A 27,614-nucleotide genomic window follows, 5' to 3' on the forward strand; every position below is an offset into this window, starting at 1 on the left:
GCTGTGCTGAGCTGCATTTGAATTTTGAGTTACCACGCAAAACAGGTGTCTCACGCCACCTAGCGGCCACCGTCTATGTTACTGCGGCAAATTTCATTGACTGAGTGCGGAATGTGGCTTTTTCCTGCACAAGTAACCTTAGTTAAGGCATTTATTTAAACTGATTTATTATACTGTAAAATGCCCCTGCTGTGCGTCAGGGTGTGTGTTATAAAGGCCGCCCTGCAGTGAAATAGTTTGGATGTCCGGTGACGTGCCCGCCGCTCCGCCGTCTGCTCTCGAGGTTGTCAGCTTCGTTGGCAAAACAGTCGGCGCAGGCGCGGCACTGACAGCTGCTGTCTACTTACTCCGCAAAGTCTGCTTAATAATGGCCTGGAAATCTGGAGGAGCAAGCCACGCAGAGCTCGTCAACAACCTCCGCAGTGAGTCCACATGTTTTGCTAAGCGGCAGCACCGGCGTCTTCAAGGGGGAAAGCTTGCACGAAAACGGTTTAGTTCGGGGGCTGAGTCAAGCGCGGTAGCTAGCTAGCTGGTTGCTAAGCTATGTGGTATGTTGTTGTTGACCTAGCGTTACCTCTCTCCACCCCTTTGCCAAACCACGTTTACGCCGTGGAACAGACGCATGCCTCCGTTGCTGCAAAAATAAATTACCAATAACGACACACAATACCTTTTATCTTGTATGTGGTCGCAAAATATTTTTGCAGGTTCAGTTCTTTATTAGAGTTAGCTTAGCCTGCTAGCTCTATGTGCGTCATTTGGGACGTTACAGCTAGCGTTAGCTGCGCGGCTAGGTGCCCTGCCCACATTCATTGATGTCTCTCTCTGCACCATTCACCTCACTGTTACATGAATGACACTGACAGATGGACGTGTGAGGTTATGGTCTGCAGTGCCTTTTTTAGTGGATCATAGTAAATAGCAATTTGCTGTGTCACAGTGGGCACTAGTTGTTTATTCAGGCGATAGTGAATGCACAAAAAAAGGCAGTGACTCATAGTTGCACCCTGCTAGACGGCTGTTATCTAGTCCATTATGATCCAGTCCACTGTGATCGATGCCGTCAATGCTCGTGGTTTATTCTGTAATCAGATGGTAATTCACTGTGTGGTAAAGGAGACAAAACTCTAACGCCCTGATCAGACATGTAAAGTATCTCACTTGCATAATGGAAAATGATATTCAATGTGATGATGTCTGTGGACTTGAATATGTAAGTCCAATTTCAATATAAAGTATCTAGCAAGGCTATTTATATTCTGTTCGGTCCAGCACAGCAGTTGACAGTTCAGTTGCAATCATTTTGTATTCGGGAACAGAGTCCAGTCTTGCTCTATTTGCTCTAAAACAAAAGCAAAAGCTTAACTTGCATAGTCATCTATGTTTATCTTCCATGGTAGAAGATTTGATTATTTACCATTTATCTTAAAAAAAGATTATCTACACAAGGAAGGTGAAACCAGTTCCTCAGTATGCAAAGCAAGTCAGTACTACAGGATGAGAAAATTCTGGAAATATTTTATTCTCACTGTCAGCTTTTTAGTCAAATTCAGAAGCATTATGTCAATGATGCAAATCACTTACTGGCATTGGTACAAGAACATGTTTTCAAGTTAAAGCTTCCCTTACTTGTGCATGGTATAGGGGCAAATAAAATTGTTTTGTTTAATGTTAATATTTAGATTTTATGCTCCTCTTGATTGAACGCTTTACCGGGCATTGACCCATTTAGACACACGAATATCTTGAATTTAACCCTGAGTTTGCATAAACTGGATTTAAGCAGGTCACACACAGGATGCATGCTAATTCACGACTTTGTCATTGTCTCTGTCCTCCTGACCGGTGTTCAGAACAGGTCTGTTCAGGCAGTAATAGTTCACCCAGTTACATTTGCTTAAAAAAACCTTGAATGTCTCATGAATTTTTAAAGTCCAGCCCCCAGTTATGTATTAAAATTGTACACTAAGTAGATTTATAGTCTATAGAAAACAGATTATATTTGGTTTTCTTTTCCCTGGCCTTTGCAAAGACAGTTTTGAATTCTGAGAATATATTTTTTTGGATAGAAGAAAACGGTTTGAAATCTGCCAGCACTGATTATGTTAATTTCAGAAATCACTAGTAGGTGTCCATCTGGCAGCTTGTATGGTTTATTTGTAATGTATCCTAAAGTGGTGCATAGCTCTGAGGGTGAGGGGAGTTGGTAATGAGAGCAGTGCCGGCTGTTGTTGGCTTTTCCTTCCTTTGGCACCAGCTGCTACAGGAACCTGTTAGGAAGGATTATTTTGAAGACACTAATACTTCTTTGGGGAGCTTTTTTAAATTTCTTTCATGACTTGTCTATAAGCTTGTGCACTTTTCTGTAGTTTACACGTGTGGCTTTCTATGGACTGGTTCATGCCAGTAACACACATCTTTTTGTATGCTGCTACATTTAATCCGAAATGTCTTCTGATATTAAATTTTTCATATTGGGCATGTTGTGATTTGCAATTTAATTTTCATCCTGCATAGAATTTTATACTTTTCCTTCCTCTTTATCTCAGTGTTTTCCATCCTTAAGTCTCTGCATACAGTACACAGTTTAATTAGTATAGATTTGTACTATCCATTGTTGTCTAATTAATAATTATCATTACCATAGGAGTGGGTGATAAGGGAAAAATCCTCTGTCACAATATATGTAAATTCATATTACTGTATTGATGTACATAGTACAGTTCATGTCAGTACACAGATGTGTGGCACATCTGTTTGTAAGCTGCAGTCTTTATTTCATCCTGCATATAATTTCATATTTTTCACTCCTTTTTGTCTCAGTATTTTCTGCTAATTACTCTCTTCATACAGTGATCATTATATATTCTTACTGTTAATTTGTCTCTATATGTACCATAGTAGTGTGGATAAACCCCTCTGTCATGGTGTATGTAATTGTGTTGTGTGTGGGTCCTTGTCTTGAAAATCTGTTTAGAAATGAGTAAAATAACCCGACAGGAATGTTACAGTTCAAGGTATATTATCACAGTGATGGAGAAATAATAAAAAAGATAATAAAGTTTTCCTGCTCATTGATTTGGAAAATTGCCTAAAGGATAGGTAGCTCTAATGGTAGACAAAAACTCACAGTATATGTTGTATAATATAACCTAATATGCTTTGTTGTTACCTGTATCTTAATTTATGTTTTGTATATTCTTTTATGTATTTTGTCTGTTTCAGTGCAAGATGTATGTAACATACTGTATGTCTTCCTGGTGTTGGTACTTGTGCGTGTTTCCATAATACATAGTGACGCACACTCTTTTGTATATACAGAAAATGGCATTATTAAATCCGACAAGGTCTATGAAGTCATGCTGGCCACAGACCGAGCCCATTTCTCTAGGTGTAATCCTTACATGGACTCGCCGCAGTCAATAGGTACGTCCGCTCATGAAATCAGTCTAAAATCCAAATACAGTCTGACGTCTGAGGCATGAACTAACCAAATCTATACGTTTCTTTTAACCACAAGGCTATCAAGCAACCATCAGCGCCCCACACATGGTATGACTTTAAAGACTCTCAGACACTTCTGCACCCTGTGAATCACATTTTTTTTTGTAAAGCTTGCTCCCATTCAGTCATTCAGTAGATATTAAAGAGAAGCAGCCAGAGAAATGTTCCACATTATCATCCACTTTTTATCCCAAATATAATCTTATCACTTATTTTTAGTTGCAGTTAACCAAATCTAAGCTAATTTATGGATTTGTATGGATTGCTGCCATGTTAGCTTTATCAGATCCCTCTGATATTTGGCTGTCAGAAGTGGGAGCTTGTTTGTCAGCTACTTTAGCCCTTGTATGACCTGAGTGGGCTGTACCTTGTCATAGTCAGTGTTTGATGCAATATGGATGCTGAGAGATGGGTTATAATGCAGTTTCCTTGTTGACCCCCCCCCAATCCATCCCTCCACCCAGCACGCCTACGCACTGGAGCTTCTACATGATCAGCTGTATGAGGGGGCCAAAGCTCTGGATGTTGGCTCCGGCAGTGGAATCCTGTCCGTCTGCTTTGCACGAATGGTGAGCCACACACATGACGGGTAAACGCATACAACTTCTCTTTGGTGGCTTTCTGATATAATAACACTGCTCGCTTTTAATTAGCTTGCCAACCAGTCAACATAAAATATGTCTAATGTTGTGAAATTCTTTGTGCATGAACTGAATACCATCCCTACCCTCCCACACTTTGCAGGTAGGTCCTAAAGGAAAAGTTATAGGAATTGATCACATCAAAGAGCTGGTAGATGATTCTATAAACAATGTGAAGAAAGATGACCCCAGTTTGATAACATCGGGCCGAGTCAAGCTAATAGGTAAGATGTCACTGATTGACAGATTACAGGCTTTTTGTGCATTCTTTTGTTCTATTGTGACACAATTTTAGAGTTTGCTTGTGTGGCACAAATTGCAGCTGACTGTTGGTTTTAAAGCCAGGGACAGTGTGATGCTTGTTAGACCTTTCTGTCCTCTCAGTGGGGAACTAAAAACACAGTTGCTCAGTAGACAGGATAGTGCAGTTCTAAATAATTGAGCAGCAAGTCCCGACTTTCACCCGCTCTGCAGTGGGGTGGTAGGGCTGAAACTACTGCTGAATTGCTGAACTGCTGAAACTAGTGTGGGTGTGTTAATGTATCTATTTTTTGTTTCGTAACTGAACTTTTATTTAAGAAAATTAATTCCAGTTTTTACCCTTATAGTAAGTATATTAATAGTTGCTGGATACTGCTACATATACACATATACATATATAAAAATAAATACACCTAAATTACTCATAACAGTACAATAAAAGACAACACCACAGAGTAACACTACATAAAAGATGGTCCGCATCAGCTTCAGCTTATTGCATCCACCTTTGTACAATACACAACCTATTCGATGTCAAAAAGTAACAGGAAAAGGAGAGCTGCTGTGGTTTTTTGGCAGATGTAAGAAATTTTAAGACATTGTGTTTCAGTGCTTAATCTGTGATAGGAAACTAGATACAAACCTAGAAATATTACACATAACTGATACAGTGTCAAAGTGCTGAGATGTAATTCTGTCATTAGCCACCTATGTATAGTATTTGTCCTTATTTGAGGTATTTTTTACATCTAAATAATTGAAAACAGAATTAAAAGACTTGTCAGTAATGAGCACAGCCATGTTTAAATGTTTAACCGACAGCTTGACGAGGACATCCATCCATGTGTTGTTTGTGGCAGGCTGTAAGTGATATCCCGTGTGTTTCAGTGGGAGACGGGCGAATGGGTCACGAGGAGGAGGCGCCTTATGATGCCATCCATGTTGGCGCGGCAGCACCCACTGTCCCCCAAGCTGTGAGTCTCTCTGAATACTGATGACCAAGGTCACATTGTTCCAATTCACTTCAAAACGAGGAATTTAAATTACTGACTTTGCACAACACGGCAGTTAAACTAGCTTGAAATAGCAACGCGGGAATGTTCTCCTCAGCCATCCTCCTCGTTTGTGTCTCCGTGCTCTTGACCTGCTACATTCACCTCGTTTCTCTCCCAGCTCCTGGACCAGTTGAAGCCCGGCGGCCGGCTGATTCTCCCCGTCGGCCCGGCGGGAGGAAACCAGATGTTGGAGCAGTACGACAAGATGGAGGACGGCAGCACCAAAATGAAGCCCTTGATGGGGGTGATTTATGTGCCTTTAACAGACAGAGACAAGCAGTGGTCCAGGTGGAAGTGACTTCCTTCTCCCCCCTTCTTCCCCTCTCTCCTTCTCACAGTGGCAAAGGTGAAATGGTGTGGCTTGGAGCAGGATATGGATCACAAAGGGGCTGCGTTTTGCTGCTTGTTGACATTTTTTGCTTCTTCCATACCATACCAACTGGCTGCATGTTTCCTTCCTCTTTTTTAACACCATGGTCCTAAATTGGTGCCTAGCTAATGAAATTAGTCTCTCTGTGACCAAAACACGAAACAATAAACTGAAATAGCAGCAGTGTGAAGGCAAATGCTTGGTTTTCAGAGCATGGCTACTTAATTTGAATGATCATAAGACATTAAGCCCTAATTGCCTGACTATTCTCTTTGATCTTCTACTCTGTGAGATGTAGAAAAAAATGGATTTTATTGTGGTGACAGATCTTAATATTTTGCATGTTGATTCTAACTCCTTGTGTTTGCATGACAGGGGTACGGTTTCTTGAATGCTGCTCCTCTTCTCCTCTTCTCTGACATTCGATTTGTGTTTCTCACAGGGATGAACTTTGAAGAGGAAGACCGTCCATAATCCACCTTTAAGTTTGAACCTGGAGAAAACTCGGATGGGGTCAAACAGCTCTTGACATTTTTGTTCAAAGCATAACAAAACATGCTCTTTTTTGTTTTAAGTTTAACGATGGACTAGAGTATCACACTGATGACAGCCCAGAAAAGGCTGGGAAGAAAGACTGCTTGAAGCTCAGCACAGAAATATCTGGAGAGGGCGTTTTGTTTTTCTTTTCAGGCCTGCATCTTTTTGGTTATGTTTTCTTTTTAACTGCTGGATTTTAGGTTTGATTTTTTTTTCGTGGTTTCATCATTTGAATTACAGTCAGCCATTTTTACATTATTACATTTCAGCAGCATCAACGCTGAATGTAGGAGGAACGCCGGACAGCGACGAGGAAAGCCTTTTAGATTATTCACCTAGCTACAGTGTGTGTGTGTGGGTCATCTTAACTGTAGACTTCACTGCTAACATATGAGCTTTCTTCCCTTGCCCGCAGTATTAGGAACACACACACACACACACAGGCAACACAATGGCCGATATAACCCACACATCCTGTTTGGTGTGCAGCACTCTTTAGGTCATTCTACACATAGAATAAGCAGCGCATTGGATCATACTGAACATAACTCCGAAGAGAGCGGAGCACGAATAACACCGACACACGTGCACATGCAGGGCTGTGCTTTCCACTTGGTGATGTGTTGCTTTCTGCCGCTGGTTTTTCCATTAACAATTTGTGCAGGCTCTTCTGGTGACTGATGCTAAATGAGATAGTCACTGCTTTGCCAAAATAAACTCCAACAATTTAAAGCAAATGAATGTCTGTTTTCTTGAGAAACAAAAAAACAAAAAAACACATCAAATTAAAAAAAAGCATATTTTATTTTGGGTGATCTAAGTGATGGATGATGATCTGGCTTTCACAGTTTACAGAATGGCATATGAAAATAAAGAGATGCTTATGTTTTTGTCTGCGTTTTCTTATTGAATCATATGTGTGCAGGCTGCAACCTGAAGTCGAACTGAGGTCCAGATACCATCAGCACAACCACACACTCCTTAGAAATATATAACTAAACACCAAAAATAGTTTGATAACAAAATAATGCAGTTTTGTGAGTCGTTGACACCAGTATTTTTTGATATATAATAAACTTTAATATCTCACATGAAGACAGCACTTAGAAAGAATACATCTGCGTAAATACAGTTTCATACTCCACAAATGTTTGCGTGAGAAAGAAAGATATGCAACAGACTCAGGCAGGAGTGGGTTCAACTTACTATGGCTTTATTCTGGGATACTGAAAGACTAACTTTAACAACAGGCACTCCAAAGTATTTAAGTTCTGCCCTCAGTTTAGTTCGGGTAAAATCTACAGCATGGTAGATCAGCGCCATCCAGTGGCAGAAATACAACATTTTTATGCAGCACTAGTCAGGAAAATGAATAAATAAAATAAATATCAAAGCAACCAATTTCAGGGATGAAAATTATTTTAATAAAAGGGACTTAAGGTATATCCCAGAAATCAATGGGGGAATACAGACCAGTATATCAGCATCTAAGTAAGAATGTTGATAATTCCTCAGGGATTCACAATCAGATTTTGTTAAGACAACATAAGCATGAATTCACGAGCATCTATGTCATTGGTTTTGATGACAGCGTCTATCAGCAGCAGTTTTATCAATCAGAGGGGTTCAGTGTGAGAAACTTTCATGATAGGTGAGAGTTGGGATGTTTCCAGCTTGAAGTGAGGACAAATTAGAGACAAGAAATGCAGAGTGCAAGTTTAAGAAGTCCTGGCTCAGGCTCTGATGATGACACCCTCGACGAGTCTCTTTGTCAGATATCTGCGCTCTTCTATTTGCTGCCCCTGATTGATTGGCTACAGGTACATGCCGTTGATGAGGTAATCAGACTCCTCCGTGGTGAGGGCTCGGGCTTTCTTCAGCTTGTGACGAACGAGTCTGAGACGACAGCCGATCATGAGCAGAAGCAGGGCGGTGATGATTAGTCCGAGAGCCAGAGGAAGGATTGCACCTGGAGGAGGAGGAAGCAGAGGCCGAAAACACAGAACATTACTCATAAACCATGAAAGGAACAAGAGACACAGAGACAGAGACACAGACGCTGGGTCTCACCTGACTCTGGGACTGGATGTCCTCCCATCACTGGAAATGGTTTTGAGACCGGGACGTCGCTCTCTGCTTGTTTCTGGGAGACTTTAGGGGCAGCTATAACAACAGGTACAAATGCAGTTTAGTTTATGAAGCAGTCAGCTGTTCGACGCTTTTCTCCCGTTTAAGAAAAATTACCTATTTCAGTCTGTCTGGTGATGGGAGGGGCCACAGTTGCTGGTTTGAAAGCCGGACCTGAAAGATGTTTCCATTATTTGTAAAATGTATAGTAGTTTACGTTGCAGTTACAAAATTAGTATAAAACAAAAGGGCAAAAAGCTAATTCTCACTTTTTTGTATGCATTCACTGACACAGTCTGATTCCTGGAGGAAATTGTTATGGTTGCCCTGGCAACCACCATACAGAAAGTGTTTGCATTCTCCTGCGTTTTGGTCATAGTACCAGCGTGGGAAGGTGCCTTTACAGGGTCCTACGACTGGAGCTGCAGCACACGGATCTACAGGTAGAGAGAGAACGGTTTACCTTTACCTTGTTTCACATTTGACATCATGGAAACATGCAAACTTACCCCCTCGTGTACAAGCACATAGGGACAACTGGTGTAGCATAGCTCCAAAACAATTAGTGGATTATCTGATAAGTTGATTGCAAAAATGTTATCCTACAACAATTTGGATGAATTATTTGTCATTTAAGTAATTTATCCAACAAAAATGCCAAACATTCAGTGATCTCAGCTTCTCAAATGTGAGGATTTTCTCTGTTTGAAAATTAAAATGCTTGGTTGCTGGGCTGCTGGTTGGAAAAACAAGCAATATGAGGGCGTCATCTTAGGCTCTGGGGGATTGTGACAAGCATTATCAACTATTTTCTGACATTTTATTGACTAATGAGGGATTAATCAGCGATAAAAACAATCCTTACTTTCAGTGATAGAAGATTAACTACATTACCCACAATAAACAGAGTTCACCAAGACAACAATGTACAAAATATATCTGGTGCTATTCCCTTTGACCTCTCCTCTCTCTGCTATACAATGGGGACTAAATTTGCCAAGCATGTGAACATGGGCCTGAGCATTTGTGAAATGAAGAAAAGACTCCTGAGAATACACCTCACCCTAGTAATACATATGGCAAACAGCAATGGTGGAAGTGTTTGCCTGATTCAGGGATCAGATGGCGGAGGGGACAGAGGTGCTTTGTTCCTGTACTCAGAGAATATGCAGCACGGAGCTGCTTTCCCAGGGAATGCAGAGTGGCCCTGTGGCTTTGCCAGCATTTTCAGCTCTGTGCTATGACTCAATGGCTGCCTACAGGGGCTCCATCTGCTTCTCTGTCCAGACACGCACTAAAACCATCTCTGCCACTTTACAAAGGGCTACTGCACTAAAGACACAGTGATGGAGGATCACACTGCTAGTGCACATTTGAACAGGTGCTGCTAAAGTAAAAAAATTCTGGTAGATTCTCATCCAACCATGTATTCCCACCCTACTATGTTTTGTGTTATCACACACAGCAACATTTTCAGGTCTCTTGTTGCAGTTATTCGAGATAAAATGTGTTTAAAGACATAAACACTTGCCTTGACTGACAAAAGCCTTCTGTTGACTGGGACTTTGTTGAGTAACAGTGCTGTCCTGAAGTGGTACGATGCTCTCTATGGTCTTCCTGGGTCCATTCTGGAGCATGGAGCCATCCTCAGCCTCCTCTGTCTGAGCTCCAGATCGATGAGGGCTGGGTAGGTCGACAGGGTGGGTGACTGACTTCCTGCTGCTGTCGACTACAGTAATCACAGAAAAACAGATGGATGGTGGGTGGATCTGAATGCTTTCGTGTATTTTTTCTTCTTTCTTGCCCTTTAAGCGTGTTTCCTTTAACTGATTCTGATAATACCAGATATTATAAAAGACAGTGCTTACACCATCAAAAAAAAACAAAAACAAACAAGCCAAGCATTTCTGAACAGGAAATGTTTCTCACAGTTTGGGCAGAAGTCTTCATCAGAGCGGTCTGGACAGTGTTGCTTCCCATCACAAGCATAGGTGATGTCAATACAGCAACCGTCATCACACTTGAACTGGTAGTTTGAACAGTGACCTGTGCACACTGCGGACACAGAAAAGTATAACTACACATCCGGCCACCACAAAAGCTCAGCTTCAGCAACACCTTCATTTGGGTTTAAATATGAACCTTGAATCTAAGGGAGAATCAGTACATCACAAAGGAGCTAAAAACAAAACACACACACACATCAAAGATACATGTTTTGGTGAGTACATCACCTTCTGCTTGGTGTTTTGGTGCCAGCACAGTGACGGAGACGTTGTCGGAGCTCTTCTGGCCCGATATGTCCGTGACTGTCATCTGGAAAGTGTACACACCCTCCTGGAGACCACTTATCTTCAAAAGCCCTGGATGGGTCGCCTTCAACACACATACAAAAAGAGTCTAAGGATGGACAACAGTTCTGCTATCAGATTTGAATAAACTGTATGAGCAAAGACCCACGTTTCTGAAAGCCTCCATTGTTTTATATCTCTTAAATGTAAGAGCAGAGTTTAGCAGTAGGCTAACATCTGTACCCACACGAGTTCAGTGGAGCTAAGAGGAATTTTCTTTGTGGTTCTCAATGCATTAAAAAAAAGACTTTTGAGGATACACTGTGAGCCTGGGGGTTAGGGTGCTGACCATGAACTGCATCATCCCTTGTTCGCGTCCGGCTGGAAACATTTCTTGCATGTCATTCGTCAGTTCTGTCTCTGCCCTCATTTTCTGTCATATGTCTATTGTCTGATTAATAAAGGTGTAAAATACACAAATAACAAAAGATAAATATAAATACTCAAATAATTACACTATAAATATGTATGAAATGCTCAATTTTATCATGTAAATACTTGAAAAATTGAAACGCTTCATCGCTTTGATGCAGTAATGATATCAACATCCAATACGCCATAACACAGTCCTGATTACCTGGTACACCTTGTGGTGTTTAAGGGATATTTACAAGTGTCTGACAGCAGACACATTGGACAGTATACATTGTCATATCAGCCACCCCTACTCTAAAGATAGCAACATATCTTTCCGCAAAAAATGCCTCAGTTACTCAGAATAATCCACAGGCCTCGCTGTCAAGTGTTTTCAATGGGAACTATTTTCTGTTGAAGGTAGGAAATGGTGAAAACTGACCATACATGAAAGTGTTGGAAGTTTCCCATGTCACTTCTAAAACCGTGAACAGAGGGCAGGCTCCAAGGCAGGTTTGTGCATAAAAACTCTTTTTCTCTTTTGATACAGTAGGGTATTATGGAGCTCTGGACACAGGCCACTGTGTTGACTTAAATGAGACAACTAATGCAAACACACACATGTAATTTGACTCTGATGCCTGTGACCATTTATACTGCAAATGCAAATGTTAGAATCATCTGATTCCAAAATGAGAGAATACCAAAGCCTCTTTTCCTCTGGAGTTTTAGCAACGTTCACAAGAAATTCAATTAAGTGGAGTGAGCTAGAGCAATCCACTGTCAGTGAGTTACAGGCTTTATTTCTCACACGGAGCACCCAAATTAAACTGTGTATGGTCAATATGCTGCAAAGTGGCTTGGCTATTCGTATTAACTGAATATAATACTATGTGACGTAAACACTGACCTTCATATTGATGGCTGTAGCCCCTTTAACAAGAGTCCATTCATAGTGGCTGATCCCATGGTCATCCACACTGTCCCGGCCATCCAGGACGGCCCAGTCTGTGGGCAACTGGATCACCACATCCTGCCCAGCGTCACTGCGAGGAGGCTCATCCACCTCTGCAAACAGGAAACCCTCAGTTATATGTGGTATACAGTGGGTTAAGACATTCAGAAAGGTTATTAAAAATAGAGATATCTTTACATTTGATTAAAAGATTGTACTTATTTAATGCTGTGATTGCTGATTATTTTATTTTGATTAATTGTTTAGTCAATAAATTGCCAGAAAATAGTGAAAAAATACCAAACAATTTCCCTTTCAATTGAGATTTAGAAAATGATGATTTCATTATCAAAACAGTTTGTGGGTAATTTCTGTAACTGCACAATCCACTGTTCACTCTGCCTGTTTGGATGGAAATCACTAGTAAAACAAATAAAAGAGATAACTGTTGTCATACAAACACCTGCTGCTGGTCTCAGTGCCCTGGTCTAATTTTGCAAGACCAAAACCTAAAAAGCAAATCATTAACCCACGCTGCCTGTTTTAACAAGATAAGCAGCAGTTTTTAGTGGCTAACCCTAAAGTGCTGAGCTCTACGGAAGTGTTAGAAAACTGATACGTTTCTATTATTGCATAAACCTTTCCAATATGGCTGTGCACAATAAATAAAGGCACATCAGTCATCCCTTTTTCATTGCTGTTTTGTTTACTGCATAAGAAGAGTAGCATTCTACTGAATAATTAAGTAACATTTCCAGTAACCATCATAAGTCACTCACAGATCCCTGCTGTGCTTGCTCATCTCATTTTTATTCTGTAGTTCTTCATGTTAGTTCAGCAAAAAGAAAAAAAACCCTTTACATAACATTTGAAAATTCTCCTTTCTTAGTTGTATTTCAATTTGATCAGTAGCTTTAATTATTGAACCACTGGTTAAAATGTTACCTATGACAAGGTAACCAGAATAAAACCTTTACTTTGTGCCCATTATAAAATCGGAGAATCCTTTGCTTGTTTCAGCAATGTAACTGGATTTTTGTTAAGTTGTTTTCAGTTATAATGAACAAGTTAATAGCAAACCAGCATGTTTACCTGGTTATTAAATACTTGTTCACTGGTTAAGTAAGCTTCAACTAGTGAACCATACAACAGATTGTTAACTGCAAGGGTAAACATGGACCCTGTGTATTTTTTAATAATCTTAACCTAAGATGAACAGTAGGTTAGGCATTCAGACACAGAGTCATTTGCCTAATAATGATATGATATCATGATGATATCATGGACGAATCATTTTATGATTCATGGTCTCAGGTCGTGTTGTTACCAGCAGCATCTCCCACCTTGTGCATCACCCTCATCAGGGAGCCCTTCCCCCGGCCTCCTGGCTGAACCGCTGGATGAAACAGGGAGGTGTCCCTGCGTTGTGTTGGGACTCCGGCTGTATGTGGTGAAGCCTTGCTGTGGAGCGAAGGAGCAGACATTTTTGTTCCTGTAGGTGCAGTTGAACAGGTAGCATCGGAGGCTGTCCCCGGGCTGCCTCAGGTCCTCCTGGACCAGCGCCACGGTGCAGTGAGGCTGGGAGCAGCAGGCGTGCAGGCAGTCCTTCCAGCTGTACACCCTCTCCGGCACCAGCAGGAAGGTGGCCCCTTGCTCCACAGAGGCCCTAGCCCGGATGATGCGCTCCCCAACGGCGTCGAAGTCGCCCACACAGGAGTCAATCACATCGCTTGCCCTGTACGCCTGGTCCTGCTGGAGCGTCTTGCGGAACTCCTCCAGCAGCTCCTCCACCCCTGATATCTTAGATTTAAGGTCCGATATCGGAGAAGAACGAGTGAAGGCAGGTTGAACCGTCAACAACAACAACACAACACAAGCGAGCAGCAGCCAGGGATGCTTAAGCAGAGCCATGTTGTTCACGCAGCTAAACGGCGTCTCCTTCTGCCTCCGGCTGGTCTCCGACGCATGAGGCTGCTTACCAGCAGAGGATGGCCTTCCTACATGAAAATAATATCTCCGCAAATGGCGAATTTTAAACACAGTATTTTACAGAAAAATCGTTGCCAGATCCTGTGCGAAGGAGCTAACGGTTAGTCCTCTGACGATGCTAAAAAGTGTCGTTGTCATGGTGAGGGGGAGACGGCCGCGAGACGAGAACGTTCGGGTGCTATGGCTCAGAATCCGCTGACGTCACCGATATGAATAAATATGGCAGGCAGGAAGCAGCACACCTGTACCTCAGACAACTACACTATTACATCTCTACCAATGGGATTTCTGTACAGAAGAAGACACAATTAAATATTTATTCATGAATACCGATTTAGCCTACAGTAGTAGCTATTCTACATTATGGAGACAAGAAGCAGAAACCACACAGGACTATTAAACTTACTAGATTTATACTCTTTATTCTTTACTAATGTATATCTTACTTACTTGTCTCTTACAAATGACAAAATGGATGTCTGATTGTAATTTTCATGTCACCCTTGTTGTGTGTGACAGTGGTCTAAACAAACACGCAACAAGCAAACCTTTAGCTCTGTTGATCTCTCTTTTGCTTACTGGTGTTTGCTTTCCTTAAAAGGCCCATTATAGCCTGCAGTCATTTGAACAGCAGCACAAGTTAGACTACAACGGAACATTTTTTTTTATATTACTTTATGTGATCTATTTACTTTTTCTGTAGCCCTAAAGTCTTTGTTTTTTATTGTCCTGTAATATTTTCAGGCACTTACTTATATTAAGATGTAATTAGGTATGTGTGTGTGTGCATTTTGTCTGCCTGTATCCGTATGTTTTTTTAGTTTTACAGTGGAAAGCTCCTTTAATTGCATCTGTTTTAGATTGTGCTACAAACAAACCAGTAGGTTGTGTTAGCCTATTATGTAAGTAATGCTGATGCAAAAACTACAATATTTGTTTCACAGTTTCAAGATGAAAAGTTTTATTTAACAATATGACACAAAAATCTTAAATCATTATAGATATGAAACAAAACAGACACACTGCTCATGATTAGTTTCCCCCGGTTTCTGACATCATGTTTTAAAATAATTTAAAAAAAAGTCAAGGCTCTTCCATGTGAAATTTGTTTAGCATTTGATATTTCATAACAACATACATGTGATTGATATCTACACAAGCAAGATAAACACAATTTTGTCAGTGTACAAGAACAAAAACAGAGCAAATGATCCAATGTAATAGCAATTACTAACTGAATATTATCTATTTTGATTTTTGACACTACGAGATACAATAATATCCAATTTATGTTTCACATGTTCATCATAGACTCGCTCCAGTCCACATGGAGATTTGACAATGTTTAACAATATATTTTTAAAGTACATAAATGTTGTTCACATATAATTTTATAACACAATATTTACATGTTTGTGAAAAATAAAAATGTAGATTCCTATCAAAAAAGGAAATGTGAAAAAAAAACATCCACAATTTAAATAAGTCTCAGTACTGATAAAAAAAAAAGAAAAAAAAAGAAATTAAAGAGGGCATGCATTGACATCCTTCAGATTACCATAACAATTAAATTAAAAATCAATTTAAATAAAGTAGTGACTAGATGCCTATGATAAAAATATTAGTACAGATGAATTCGAATGTAGTATTTTGTATCTCAGGCTTATATTAGAAAAAAGTCAGTCTCCAGCTTTGTAAACGTGACATCTCGTAAAGACGGGAGAAAAATGTTTTGACAGTTTTCAAGGTTTGAATGATAGATTTTCCACCAAAATTATCATTTTCAAACGCACCTGTAACAAAAAGGCAGCGCCATGTCCATCAGGCATAACAAAACTAGTGGCACTTCTTAGTAATTGTTGCTTTCACAATGACCTCATATCCAAAATCCTTGTTTCATAATTATAAAACACTACAAGAACAACGGTCAGGGAGTTTTGTTGTATGAATTGACAGCTGCTCTGCACACATGGTGAACACAGGTTCTTCTCCTAAAAGTCTTGCTCTTATAAATTCTGAGGTAAAGAGGAGAATACTGAGTTAATGGGACAAAGGTCCTGGCTTCTCTGAGTGGTTGTCGCCACTTAAGGCCTCAGGTTGGCTTCTGCCTGTAGTCTGTGATGGCCTTCCATAGTTTACACAGGATCCCACCTCTGACAAGAAACAGTGAAAAGACTGTTAGGTTACAATATACAGCACAATACAGTATTTTGCAGATTGTATGTACATAAATTATCCTGTATGTCCTATAACTCGGTTTTCCAAGAACTGAAGAAAGGCTTTTTTTTTTGCCGCCCACAATTCCCCTTTCTAACATTTCATTACTTTTGACTGTTTTTTCTTGTCCTGAGAGTCAGGCAGTGCGTAGTATGAGACAATGAGCTTCCTGGTTACTGTCGCTAACTGTACTAACAGTGCTTGCTATACAGTAGGTCTCCACAAAAAATGATTTAACAGCCTTGTCTGCATGCCGTCACCACTCTCACCTCTATGAATGTGGGGCTTGTACTGCTGTTTACCACCATCCTTTTTTATACTGTGGGATGCCAAAAGCAGAAATGAACATATCCTGCACATATAGTAATGGCTATAATGGCTCAATATTGGTTGTTGACTCTTTTCACTCTTATGTGAACATGACACAATATGAGCTGAGAAGATGCCACAGATGGGAGAAATTTAAAACAGTCAGCTAAGAAGCAGGTTTACAGATGTGATGTGATCAGCTTGATCAATTAACCACAGCTCTGCCAACCCTACCTGAACCTAAACTTCACAATTAGTGCGACCTCCTGAGCAGAGCCACATAAAGGCTGTGAGAACTACATCCAGAACCAAATCTGTGCCACCTGTGAAAACACTTTCAGAGCTTGTGAGCACAGTTTAGCTACCTGCTAAATCCTGAGAAAGTGCAAACTTTGCCTTTGCAAACCTAAAGTAAGAACCGGAAAATACATCAATACAAACTCTACCATTATGCACAGACTTCTGTGGGCATTCGGGACAATTAGCGTGCTACAGATGGAAGTGTCATCATGTATTTTTGTAACTAAATAAACACAGAAGTGAATCATCTTAAAAAGAGTAAAATAAAAAAGACGGATGTACTACCTCAGTCTTAAACTCTTCAGATCGTCTCTTGTTACATCATGGAGGATGTCGTTCAACGTATACTCCTCATTCAGTATCTAAGGAGTCAGAGTGGATAAAATGAGATCAATACATTCTTCCTCAGTCTTAACTGTTCATTTCCCACAATATGATGAAATGCCTGAGAAGCTTTGGGTAAAGCTCTGATTGAAGACAAATCATGATGGCACAAACGGCAAGTCACTATGTTAATATAAACATACATACTTTTCTTGTACCTAAATAAACTCTGTAACAGATTCATGGCAAATCCAAGAAAACTTCATTCTTACATGAACAGTGTTAATGCAGTTGAAAAAATGGCAAATGATAAATGAGCCACATGACAACAACTGACAAAATGATTGAATAATAAAGCACGCAGTAGTCATGGTCCAGCTCCAGAAGATAAAAGCAGGGACTCACTCTTTCTATGGAGTCCTGGTCAGCACCGTAAAGCCTCAGCCAGCTGGTCAGCTCCGAGTCTTCATGTCTGTCTGGAGTCTGACTCGTCCCTCCCTCCGTGGGTGACGTGGGGACGTCTGCCAGAGAAGGGAGTGAACAAATTCCCTCAGTGCACCGGAGCTCAATCAGCTGACATTTCCACAAAGAAAAACTGTGCTGCATCATCACAGAAGCCAAAATCATCTATTCATTCACTGAGTTCATAGCTACCGTATACAGCACTGCACATGTCAGAGTGATTCATTTTATAACTTTGCTTATTCAATATCTTTTTTTCCTATGCCATGCAAATTAAGGTAATAATCAATACTTAAAGCCCAACCAATATAGTATGCTGTATATACACATTGTAATAATATTGACTCACAAATAGTGAAATAGATAAATAAAAGTAAAATATACTTTGTATGTTGGCAGATATGCAAAACAAAACTGCATCTATTATCACATGTAGTATGAGGAAAAATATCAAAGGAAAGTAAGTTATACTCCAAAATTAAAACTGGGCCGTCCTCTACATATAAAACATTTGAATGATCATAACAAAATGTAAAGAACAACAACGATAATAATAAAAAAATCATAAAAATCAAAATCGGCAGGCTGTATTTTTGCATATATTTTCATGTATTATATAAACTTCATAATTGAACTTTAACATGTTTTGTTCAAGTTGTGGATTTATTTATAGTTATAATTCATGACAATGTCATTTCCAGTCAAGTTTACTGTTCAAAACATATTGTTATGTAACACTGTATTGTGCACTGTACATAATGTTTATCATGACTCTTTACTGACTGAATGTAAGTAAATCCCACCAAAAAGGCTTGTGTTAAAAGCTAATATCTGATGATATAATGTTTCTGTTGATATGCAGTAATTCTCAGATATTGATATTGGGCTCAAAGGTCCAATTTGGACACACAAGCAAATAAAAATGGCAGCACATATAAAGATCTTTTGAGAGGCTGCTATCATTTCTTCAATAGCAATATCATCAAATCAGCAAGTCAGGATGCATTTGATAAAAAAAAAGAAAGAAGAAGCTCTGTTCATGTGCACTGTTGTTATAACAACTTCTATAAATTACTTAGTGAGCTGAAGGGAAAACAGTCTGATGCAACCTTGGTGAATGTTTGAATGTTTCTTTGCGCTTTCATGCATTCTACAGCAGCTGCTGTACAAGTGAGGCTAGTATAACCTACAGTCAGTGTTAAAATGAAATCAGAGTACAGACCTGCGGGCTCAGATCGCAGCCTCAGTAGTCTGATCTCCTGCTCTCTCTCTTCCAGCACTAGTTGCAGGATGGCCTGATACTCTCTCTCCTTCTCCAGCAGCTGTTCCAGCAGCCTGGAGTCAAACAGGTCGCAGGAAACACAGCAGGAGTTTTTATTTCACAGACTATTATCAGAAATTAATAGATAATAACACATCTAATGGTTTATCTATCCGATTACAGCAGACGTTCATGCCTACCTGTTGGTCTCCAGCTTCATCCTGCCCAGCTCCATGCTCACAGAGCGCTGTGCATTGTGGGACTCGTGTGAGACGGTGGAGCTGAGCGTGCTGACTCCCGACGTGGCCACGGTGTCGTCGTGGGCGGCGATGGGAGGAGCCCGGCTCTGGTGGGCGGAGTTTCCCTCCGGCTCAGTGTCGTCGTCGACGTCCTCCTGATCGGCCGGGTCACTTTCTGAGGCCAGACTGAAGTGAGGCCGCAGCTCTGAACACACACAAGACACAATGATGATCAACAGGACGGACAGGATGCACTTTGTTTGATTTATTTGTTATGTATGGAAAATACCATTGATTCTGATGCTGCACTAAGATCAGATTCCTGACAAGTAATCATAAATATATCTTAAAAGTAGGTTTAGAACTGAAAAGATTAAAGTTGATTAGTCGATCAATAAGAATATTTAGACCAATTTCGATCATTCATGAACTGTTTCGATTGATTATGGAGTCAGTTCCAGCTTCTGATGTGAGGATTTGCTGCTTTCCTCTGTTTATATTATTATTATTATAGCGCTCTGCTCGAGACACTACCTGGCACCAGGATTGTGATGGCGGTCTGCACAGCTTTGCGGATGATGTTGTCCAGAGCAAACATCCAGTGAGGCTTGATGTTGTGGTTTCGCAGCACTTTGTTTACCTGGAAATGTGAAAGGTTCAACAGTCAGAAAGAAAGTTATACTGTATTCTAATACTGAATACATTTCAAATAATTGCAAGATTTTTAAATTCATATTCCAGATCTTTTTAATAGTGTTTATGTTTTGATTTGTCTTGTATTTTAAAATATAGTTTATTGTTCTTTCTTATTCTCATTATCCTCTGCTACACTGACCAGAAGGCATCTTTAAAGCACCATTCTACTGTATGTTTGCACAACTTTTAAGATATTTCAGTCAATTATTGAATTTTATAACTTCTGCTCTATAAACCAAACTATGAATCTTCCCGGCTGCATGAATTTCTCCCTCCTCTACTCTACATTGTTTTCACTGATGACCAACAGGAGGCATCAGAGCTTCATCCTCTAACAGGATTATGCAATACCTCTTCCTCATACAAAAACAACCACTTGCTCTAGTGCAATATCATCTGCACAATTGCATCTCTGAAGGGGAAGAGCAGAACAGCCTTTTTATACGATGTGCAATTACTCCTGACAGACCCCCACCTTTTTACTGCCTCACTTAAAGGTTACAAGTATTTCACAGTTAGCTGTCAGATCACTGTGCAGGAGGAGCAGCAACACGACAGCACTGCTGCCGTCTGCAGCTCATGCAAAATGACAACAATTATCCTGAAATGTTCGGAGCCCATGGTCTGTGCAGAGGCTAGGAGCACCTCTGCCTACAGATAGGGGGATTGATAATAGACGGAAAATTACATGTTACAGGTGCAGGAGAAGAGAATCTCAGCAAATAAAGCTTCAAAACAACAGTTTGAGTTTTGTCGCTGCTGCAGTTTTAAATGTGAGCCTCCGATAAAGTGATGCAAGAAGCAGAGAGATGTGGAGTATTTTGGGTTTGGGTTGTTTTAGTTTGATTGATAACATTTTGATCAATAATTCATTAACCCAGTAGGATGAGATGTGAGATTAAATAAAATAAATACCATGAGCTTCTGGCTCTGTGATGTGACGCAGCGTTTTTGTGTGCAGTACTTACAGCGTCCTGGAAGCCAAACAGCACGACCTGCAGCTGACTGATGGCGCTGCTGTCGAAGTCCAGCTCCAGCTTGAGTTGACTCAGCGTGTTGGCGATGATCTTCCTGTCGGCCATGCGCACAAAGTCAGCCAGACTGACCACGAGGGTGGAGATGAGCTGAGGCTTCAGCTTCATTTCCTCAGAGCCCTGGGAGGTGAGAGGGGTGGGAGAGGAAGATGAAGACAGATGAGGTATACAGGAGTTATGAGGGCTTTTATTATTTGACACTGCACATTTCGAGCTCCTCTCATAACCAACCTGTGTGAGGGCCTCCATCAGGTTGGCCACCACCTTGTCCCGGTCCTCTGTGAGGATGTGGTGCAGGGTGGCTCGCCTCTCGCTGTCCTTCCGAAGCATAAAGAACCCTGAATCCTTCTCATCAGGAGATGGAGGGGCACTGTGGTCCTCGAAGTTCTCCACAGGAATACTGAGCAGAAAAGAAAAGAAAACTTTTTGGACTGCCACAACAAAGTTTTATTTTCCACTTATAATGTAGCTCCTACATCATAGTTTTCAAACAAACATGCAAGTAAAACTCAGAATGTATTTAAAACTTGTGTCTTTGCTTTGACATCACTCATTTAGCTGCAGCAAAACAAGCAAATTCTTCAAAAACTTTAACAGAGAGGCAGCGATGCAGAACCTATGCAATTAAATTTTTCTTTGATTATTTTCTGCCAATTTTAAATAAATGAAAAGAAACAACGGGTATGGCGAACATTTCTCAACTAAACTCTGTGAGGAAAAAGTTATGACTTTATATTTTTATTCATATTTCACTTATTTTGAAATATTTTCAATTGTGTTTCCATTTCAATTTTGTATTTCTATCGTGTTTTATGTGCTGTGTTTCTTTCTGTTTCACTGCTGCACAACCAACTGGGGACGAATAAAGTGATTTATTGATGAAAATGGCTTGTTTTTTAACAGCAAATAAAATAAGGGAAAAATGACTCAAAACAAGCTAAAAAGGTTGGGAACCAGCTCTGCATTGGAGTAAATCAGCGTATTATCATCAATACTGCAGTCAAAACCTAATCAACAAAACAGCATCATGTCAGGAATAAATGTCAGACTTCTACTAAAAGGCCGCTCTGACCCCGTTTACTTGACATTAAAAAAAAATAAAATGCCTGGGCGCCACTTGCTACCTGAGGAAGAGCGACCTGGGCCCCTTGACATCTCTCTCGCTGTAGCACTTGACGCTGGGCTTGAAGATGAAGGGGTTGGTGTTGAGGTCGTTGTCAGGGGAGACGGAGCCGTACTCACTGCTGCTGCTGGTGTCCTCCACCACCACGGGCACCGGCAGAGAGATGCTGCGGAGGTACTCTGAAGACACAAGATGAAATTAAACCTCACCGGTGCTTCATGTATCATTTATACACTAATAATGTGACATATTGCCTTGTAGCACAGAAGGAGATTTTTTCTGTACCGGCTATTCTTCTACCACAAAGAGAGCTAAAGCTTCCAAGACAGTGAAAACTGGATTCTAATGCTTCAAATAGATGCTACTTTATCATCAGGTTTAGCTCTGTCTGATGTATTTGGCAGGAAATGACATTATTATAATCCCTGTTTCATGTAATTTATGAAACAGGGATTATAAAGACATTCAAGAATTTGGAAAGAGGTCATGTTGTGCAACGGAGTTCTTGGAAAGGGCAGAGTCGTGTGAGGGAGGTAACCGCTGGCAGAAGAAAAATGAAAACTGTAGCCTACATGCTCTTGAGGGCAAGCAGATGTTTCTTGGAACTGATGTCCTGTTTATAAAGTAGCCCCTCTAGTGGTAAATATGTGTGAGAGATGAAGTTTAGAGAGTGAAATAACTCACCTGACCCTGGAGACAGAGCTGTGGGAGAAAAACATAAAAAAGCAGTTAATCAAGGACAAAACAGAACATTTCCCTGTACACAGTGACGGACAAGATTTTAAGCTTTTCTATAATCTTTTTGTGCTGGTGCCAGGGCGCATGATGGCATTACTTCTTCAGGGTGAAAACACAACAAGAACTGAGGCTATTCTGAAATCCAAACAATGGAGATTAAAGGTCCCATATTGTATAAAGGGAAATTTCCATGTCTGTTTTGATTATAAAGCAGGTCTAGGTTCTATATTAATACTGTGAAAATATCAAAGTGCTCAGTCCACAGAGAAATGCACGCAGCCTGTATTTAGAAATTGAGCCTTAAAACCTGCATCAGGACTTCTGTAACTCTGAGATGTCACAACACCGCTCTCAACCACGCCCCAAGCCCCGCCCACCTGGACCCACCATCCAACCTTGATTGAGCGGTTTCCTGAAAGCTGCTTTATTTTTATTCAATCACTCAGAAAACAGTCAGCTAATCAGAAGAGAGGCTCGGAGCCTCCTCTCTTCTGATTGGCTCACTGACCTGAGCCCAAGAGAGGAGATGTAAAACTACACTGAGATGGTTTTTGATTCTTAACACTACAAATAAATCTTCTTATGGATCAACGATTCAAATAAAACACAGGAGAAGTGTCAAATATGGAGGTTGCAGATGAACACTTTGTCCATAAGGAGCAGCTGGCAATTATGAACAAACACTCACAACACACATATTTAATTATATTATCGATTACATTACAGTCAGGAAGCTTAGCTACTGAAGATGCAAATAAAGAGTAAAGTAGAAAACATCTCAGCTGCAGAACTGAGCTCCACCTGTGAAGCTGCTCTTGCTCTTCTTCTTGCGGCTGGTGACTGTGAGGAACTCGTCGGTGAGCAGGTCGAAGGCAGTGGCACGACGGTCCGGGTCGGGTTCAAAGCAGCGCAGGATGAACGCTTTGGCCTCCAGCGACATGGACTCCGGGATCTCTGGGTGGATCTTAAACATGCCCACCTGCAGACAAAGTTACACACAGTTCAGTTCAGACTGCAGCCCCCCTGACGAAGTTTCAAATAAAGACCTGAAATCACACGGCTTCTGTGAACTCTCTGAGAAGTCCTGCCCTCAAGGTAAATTATTTAATCAACTGCATGGAGACAGCTTAAGTGAGTGTTTACCCGGTGAACTGTGAGTCTGCGCTTCAGGCCTGACTTTAGCTCGGGTAACGAGCTCAGAGCAGTAACGCTCAAAGTTCAAGCATGAGACTCTCATGACAATAACAACGCTAGAAATTCCTGTCGTAGCTGATAAGGAATGTTGATTTAAGATTAGCAGGGAGATGCCCCTCCCTTGAGACATTCCACAGGGATGAGTGAAGAGTATTGAGATGTTCCACTGTCTGGGGGAAAAGCCTACACACTGTATAAAGTGCAGACACAACATGAGATCCTCTGAAAGATGAAGGGGATTTAATTGCACCTAACATTTGAGAGCAGATCTCAGAATCTGCTTTTATGTTTTGTTTATATTCAGCACAGTAAAACACACGCCCTTTAATTAAATCACACTGTATGGAAAATTCCATGATTCAGTGCGATAATGGCGTTCAGACAACCCTTAAACATATTTACTGCCCTTAACGGGCTACATATGGCTAAGAAGAATATTTCATTGGTGTGTAGCACTTTACATTTCCATCCAAAACGACCACACTTCAAACAAAGTCAAATGCAGACAGAAACTGGAAAGTGTGAGGTTTCCTCTCAATGAGCTACACACGTTTGTTTGTGTCCAAACAAACACTTGTGCACAGAGTTTCTACTGAGCTCGATCACGTTACAGCACGCAGGTGGCAACACAATGCAGGTGCACAACAGCTGACTCACTGGTTTTTATCTCCATGAAAAGGGGAACTGATAAAAGTGCAGACACAAGGGTTGCTGATTATTTTATTTAATCGCCTCTTTCTCATAAGGTCAGCTGAGGGAAAATAGCCATTTAAAGACAGAGAGCAGCATGAGGCAGTAGATTAACTGACAACGGATTTGAAGTGTCCTTGTAGAAAAAGCCTTGCACAACACACTACATTTGCTTTCAGTACTTTTAATGTGCCATTCTAACTGTGCGTCAGTTTAAGAGTTAATAAACCTAATTGTCTGGTGCCATCATGGAGTCTAAGGGAGAACTGACTAGGCACATATAGTATCTTTAATCATGCAATATGAAGCAATGGGTGAAACACATTGTGGTGGTGTTAGCAATACTTAATTCTAAACCCTTTATTATTACATAATCAAATTTACATACTTAGGTCATAATAGTAAATGAACCTTGAAAAAAAGAACAAAAACAGTTTCTAGCTCTGGGAGTGTGACAGCTAGTCAGCAGGTTAATTTAGTAATTAGTCCTTCAGCAGCCTTGTGCCAGGACAAGTTAGTGGTTAATTCAGTTTCTGTGCACTTGATAATAATGAATCAGATGATCGCGACCCACTTTTGGAGTAGGTGCACACGATAATGGTAAAGCTTTCAGCCGACAAGTTAACATCATCTTAAAAAGTGTGATGACTAGGAAATATTGCGCGTATCAGGGGAGCAATTATCAGCTTTCACACATGAAAATTGACCACATTCTCAGTTCTGTTGAAATGTCAGAGGCACAGCTGTTCATCACCACGGGTGACCAACACTCTCTGGATGAAGTCCCTACAGCTGTTATCCATCTCTTCTACACCCTGTTTGTTAAAAATAACAGTTACCCAGTGGGATGATGGGATGCGTAACCACCGGTGTCCCTCACCTTGAACATGGCAGCCTGTGGTTCTCCCAGTTCATAGAAAGGTGGTTTCCCAGTTGCCATTTCTATGATGGTGCAGCCGAGAGACCAGATGTCCGCTGGTTTACCGTATCCCCGAGGACCTTTGTCTATAATTTCAGGAGCCATGTACTGTAGTGTGCCTGAAAACAACATAAGAAAAACATACGAAATACTTAGACAGACCTAGATGACATGGGGTGTATGCGTTGCAGGCTCTCAGTGTTTCAGCAGGAGTTGTTAAACATACTTTCATTAATAAATTGTTAACGGTTTTAGATTTCGCAAAGGTTGTCATTAAAGGAATAGGTGACATTTTGGGACAGAAACTCATTTCATTGTCAAAGTGTGGATTTGTAACATTTGAACAGACACAGGCTGTTTCCCATTGTTTCAGCCCTTTGTGCTAAGCTAAGCTAACTAGCGTCTGTGTTTTTCTTTCTTTTCTTTTCTTTCTCTTTTTGTCTGTTCAGCATCAAACTTCGGTCCTTTAATCACCAAGAGCTGTCTCCAGCGGTAGAAAACTAGCCTTTTGTTTTGCTTTTATTTCTGTCACTTCTTTCTCTACTGAAGTTAGCATGCTAACCAGCTAGTCTCGTCACTTTCCGATACTGAGTCACTGTAATGTCCTTGAAGAAGTAGCGCTGCTCAGAGGACGTATTATAACACAACAATGGCTGAAGCTTGGGAAGACTGGAAGGTAAACAGCTGTTAATGCAACGTTAGCTGTGAAGCAATAGCAAAACTTACAAATAGCTCCTTTAATCAGATATCTTTAATCAGATATATCAACCCACAAACCTAAAAAAAAAAAGGTTAGTCATTGACTAAATTACTGTGTCAAAAATGTGCGGTAAAAGCTCGCCGTGAACTTATCTTAATGACATCCGGTCTACATGAGTCTCTGTGCTTCTGGAAAAACAAATGCACTTTTGCTCTCTGTGCATTTTGTAGCTAACTCGCTCTGCATCAGCTCAACATACAAACACTAAAGACGAAATAAGAACTGCAGATAAACCTTCTGATTATGTATTACATGAAAGTGACGTCAACAGCATGTGAAAGAAACTGATGTAAAAGCTAAAAACAGCTTGCATTAGGCCTAATTATACGTTGCCTGTGTCCTGAGGTGATGACACAGTTCTTTCAAATGACCAAGCGGGTTACAAAAGCTTTAACAGGGCTTATGGCCTTGTGTGTGCAACAGCAAATGGCCTCTCTCCCTGTGCCGTCACATAATCACTGCTCAATCCAAAGTAACACTTTCAGCTTCTGTTGAAAGGACTCTTTTGTTCTAATAATAGCCCACTGCCTGCGTATTTAGCTGCTTTTAGAGGCTCGTGTGCTGAGCTAAAAACAGACAGCGACACATTTATAGCCGGTCCGGGCTATAAAAAGGAGTAGCCCAGTTTCCTGAAAGAGCTCCACCTTTCAGGGTAAGTCCCTGTCTGCTCCAATCAGCTGCCAGATGATCCAATGCAAGAGGTCAAACTGAGTTGCGATTGACTGCTGTGGTGGCGGTGGCATCACAGGGGCACCACCCTCCCCGAGCTGACCGCAGACTCACGCCAAGACCCGACGTCTCTGAAAGTTTAGCCCCTTGCTCCTTCATGAAAATGTCTATTTTGGGGGAATTTAGCAGACAAATCCAGCATTGGCTCTGTCAGTCAGAGGGTCAGAGCGTACCTGTGAAGGTCTCCGTGCAGGGGTTGATCCCAGCCAATCTCTTGGATGTGCCAAAATCTGAAATCTTCAGGACACCGCTGTAGGTGTTGATGAGAACATTATCACCCTGCAGATTGAAAAGACAATCCATGAGAACAGACACACCCATTTAGCTGCTTAAATTCCATGACTGTGATGGTATTGAGATAATGTGAGGTGCTCACAAATCCTGCAAAGCGACAAACAGCAAGTTACACAGCACCATTACGCGTGTGTGTGTGTGTGTGTGTGTGTGTGTGTGTGTGTGTGGTGGTGGTGGTGGT

At 40.9% G+C, this 27,614-nt stretch overlaps 3 protein-coding genes across 4 annotated transcripts in view; 1 reads left to right on the top strand and 2 right to left on the bottom strand.

Annotated features, from left to right (window-relative positions):
- Positions 1-226: 226 nt before the first annotated feature.
- pcmt1 (protein-L-isoaspartate (D-aspartate) O-methyltransferase) lies at positions 227-7,258 on the top strand. 2 transcript variants are annotated; one of them, XM_023415056.2, is made up of 8 exons: positions 227-422; positions 3,322-3,426; positions 3,521-3,552; positions 3,969-4,073; positions 4,249-4,369; positions 5,295-5,380; positions 5,580-5,807; positions 6,274-7,258. In XM_023415056.2, the coding sequence occupies exons 1-7, from the start codon at positions 242-244 to the stop codon at positions 5,757-5,759; spliced, it is 810 nt and encodes a 269-aa protein (XP_023270824.2). In that variant the 5' UTR covers positions 227-241; the 3' UTR covers positions 5,760-5,807; positions 6,274-7,258. The 2 variants fall into 2 exon arrangements, with proteins under 2 accessions (XP_023270824.2, XP_023270823.2); XM_023415055.2 differs by having other exon boundaries at positions 5,580-5,749.
- A 167-nt stretch (positions 7,259-7,425) lies between these two features.
- On the bottom strand, positions 7,426-14,473 carry lrp11 (low density lipoprotein receptor-related protein 11). The gene is made up of 9 exons (XM_023415054.2): positions 13,499-14,473; positions 12,111-12,268; positions 10,730-10,871; positions 10,425-10,550; positions 10,027-10,224; positions 8,765-8,932; positions 8,613-8,669; positions 8,439-8,531; positions 7,426-8,337 (listed from the first exon to the last, which is right to left on the bottom strand). The coding sequence occupies exons 1-9, from the start codon at positions 14,064-14,066 to the stop codon at positions 8,183-8,185; spliced, it is 1,665 nt and encodes a 554-aa protein (XP_023270822.1). The 5' UTR covers positions 14,067-14,473; the 3' UTR covers positions 7,426-8,182.
- A 615-nt stretch (positions 14,474-15,088) lies between these two features.
- Positions 15,089-27,614, bottom strand: part of map3k5 (mitogen-activated protein kinase kinase kinase 5) — a 64,178-nt gene continuing 51,652 nt past the window's right edge. The window contains exons 18-30 of the mRNA XM_023415053.2: positions 27,313-27,418; positions 25,612-25,769; positions 23,649-23,826; positions 22,794-22,811; positions 22,111-22,288; positions 21,218-21,386; positions 20,921-21,106; positions 19,791-19,896; positions 19,218-19,461; positions 18,979-19,091; positions 17,700-17,815; positions 17,256-17,332; positions 15,089-16,297 (exon numbers count right to left, since the gene is read on the bottom strand). Of these exons, the coding sequence (XP_023270821.1) occupies positions 16,237-16,297; positions 17,256-17,332; positions 17,700-17,815; positions 18,979-19,091; positions 19,218-19,461; positions 19,791-19,896; positions 20,921-21,106; positions 21,218-21,386; positions 22,111-22,288; positions 22,794-22,811; positions 23,649-23,826; positions 25,612-25,769; positions 27,313-27,418 (1,710 nt within the window). The 3' untranslated portion in view covers positions 15,089-16,236. The remainder of the gene's footprint in view (positions 16,298-17,255; positions 17,333-17,699; positions 17,816-18,978; positions 19,092-19,217; positions 19,462-19,790; positions 19,897-20,920; positions 21,107-21,217; positions 21,387-22,110; positions 22,289-22,793; positions 22,812-23,648; positions 23,827-25,611; positions 25,770-27,312; positions 27,419-27,614) is intronic.

The sequence above is a fragment of the Seriola lalandi genome, unplaced genomic scaffold, assembly GCF_002814215.2.
Source record: "Seriola lalandi dorsalis isolate HSWRI2012SDOR001 ecotype SW California unplaced genomic scaffold, Sedor1 jcf7180002054544, whole genome shotgun sequence".
Taxonomy (NCBI): Eukaryota; Metazoa; Chordata; class Actinopteri; order Carangiformes; family Carangidae; genus Seriola; species Seriola lalandi.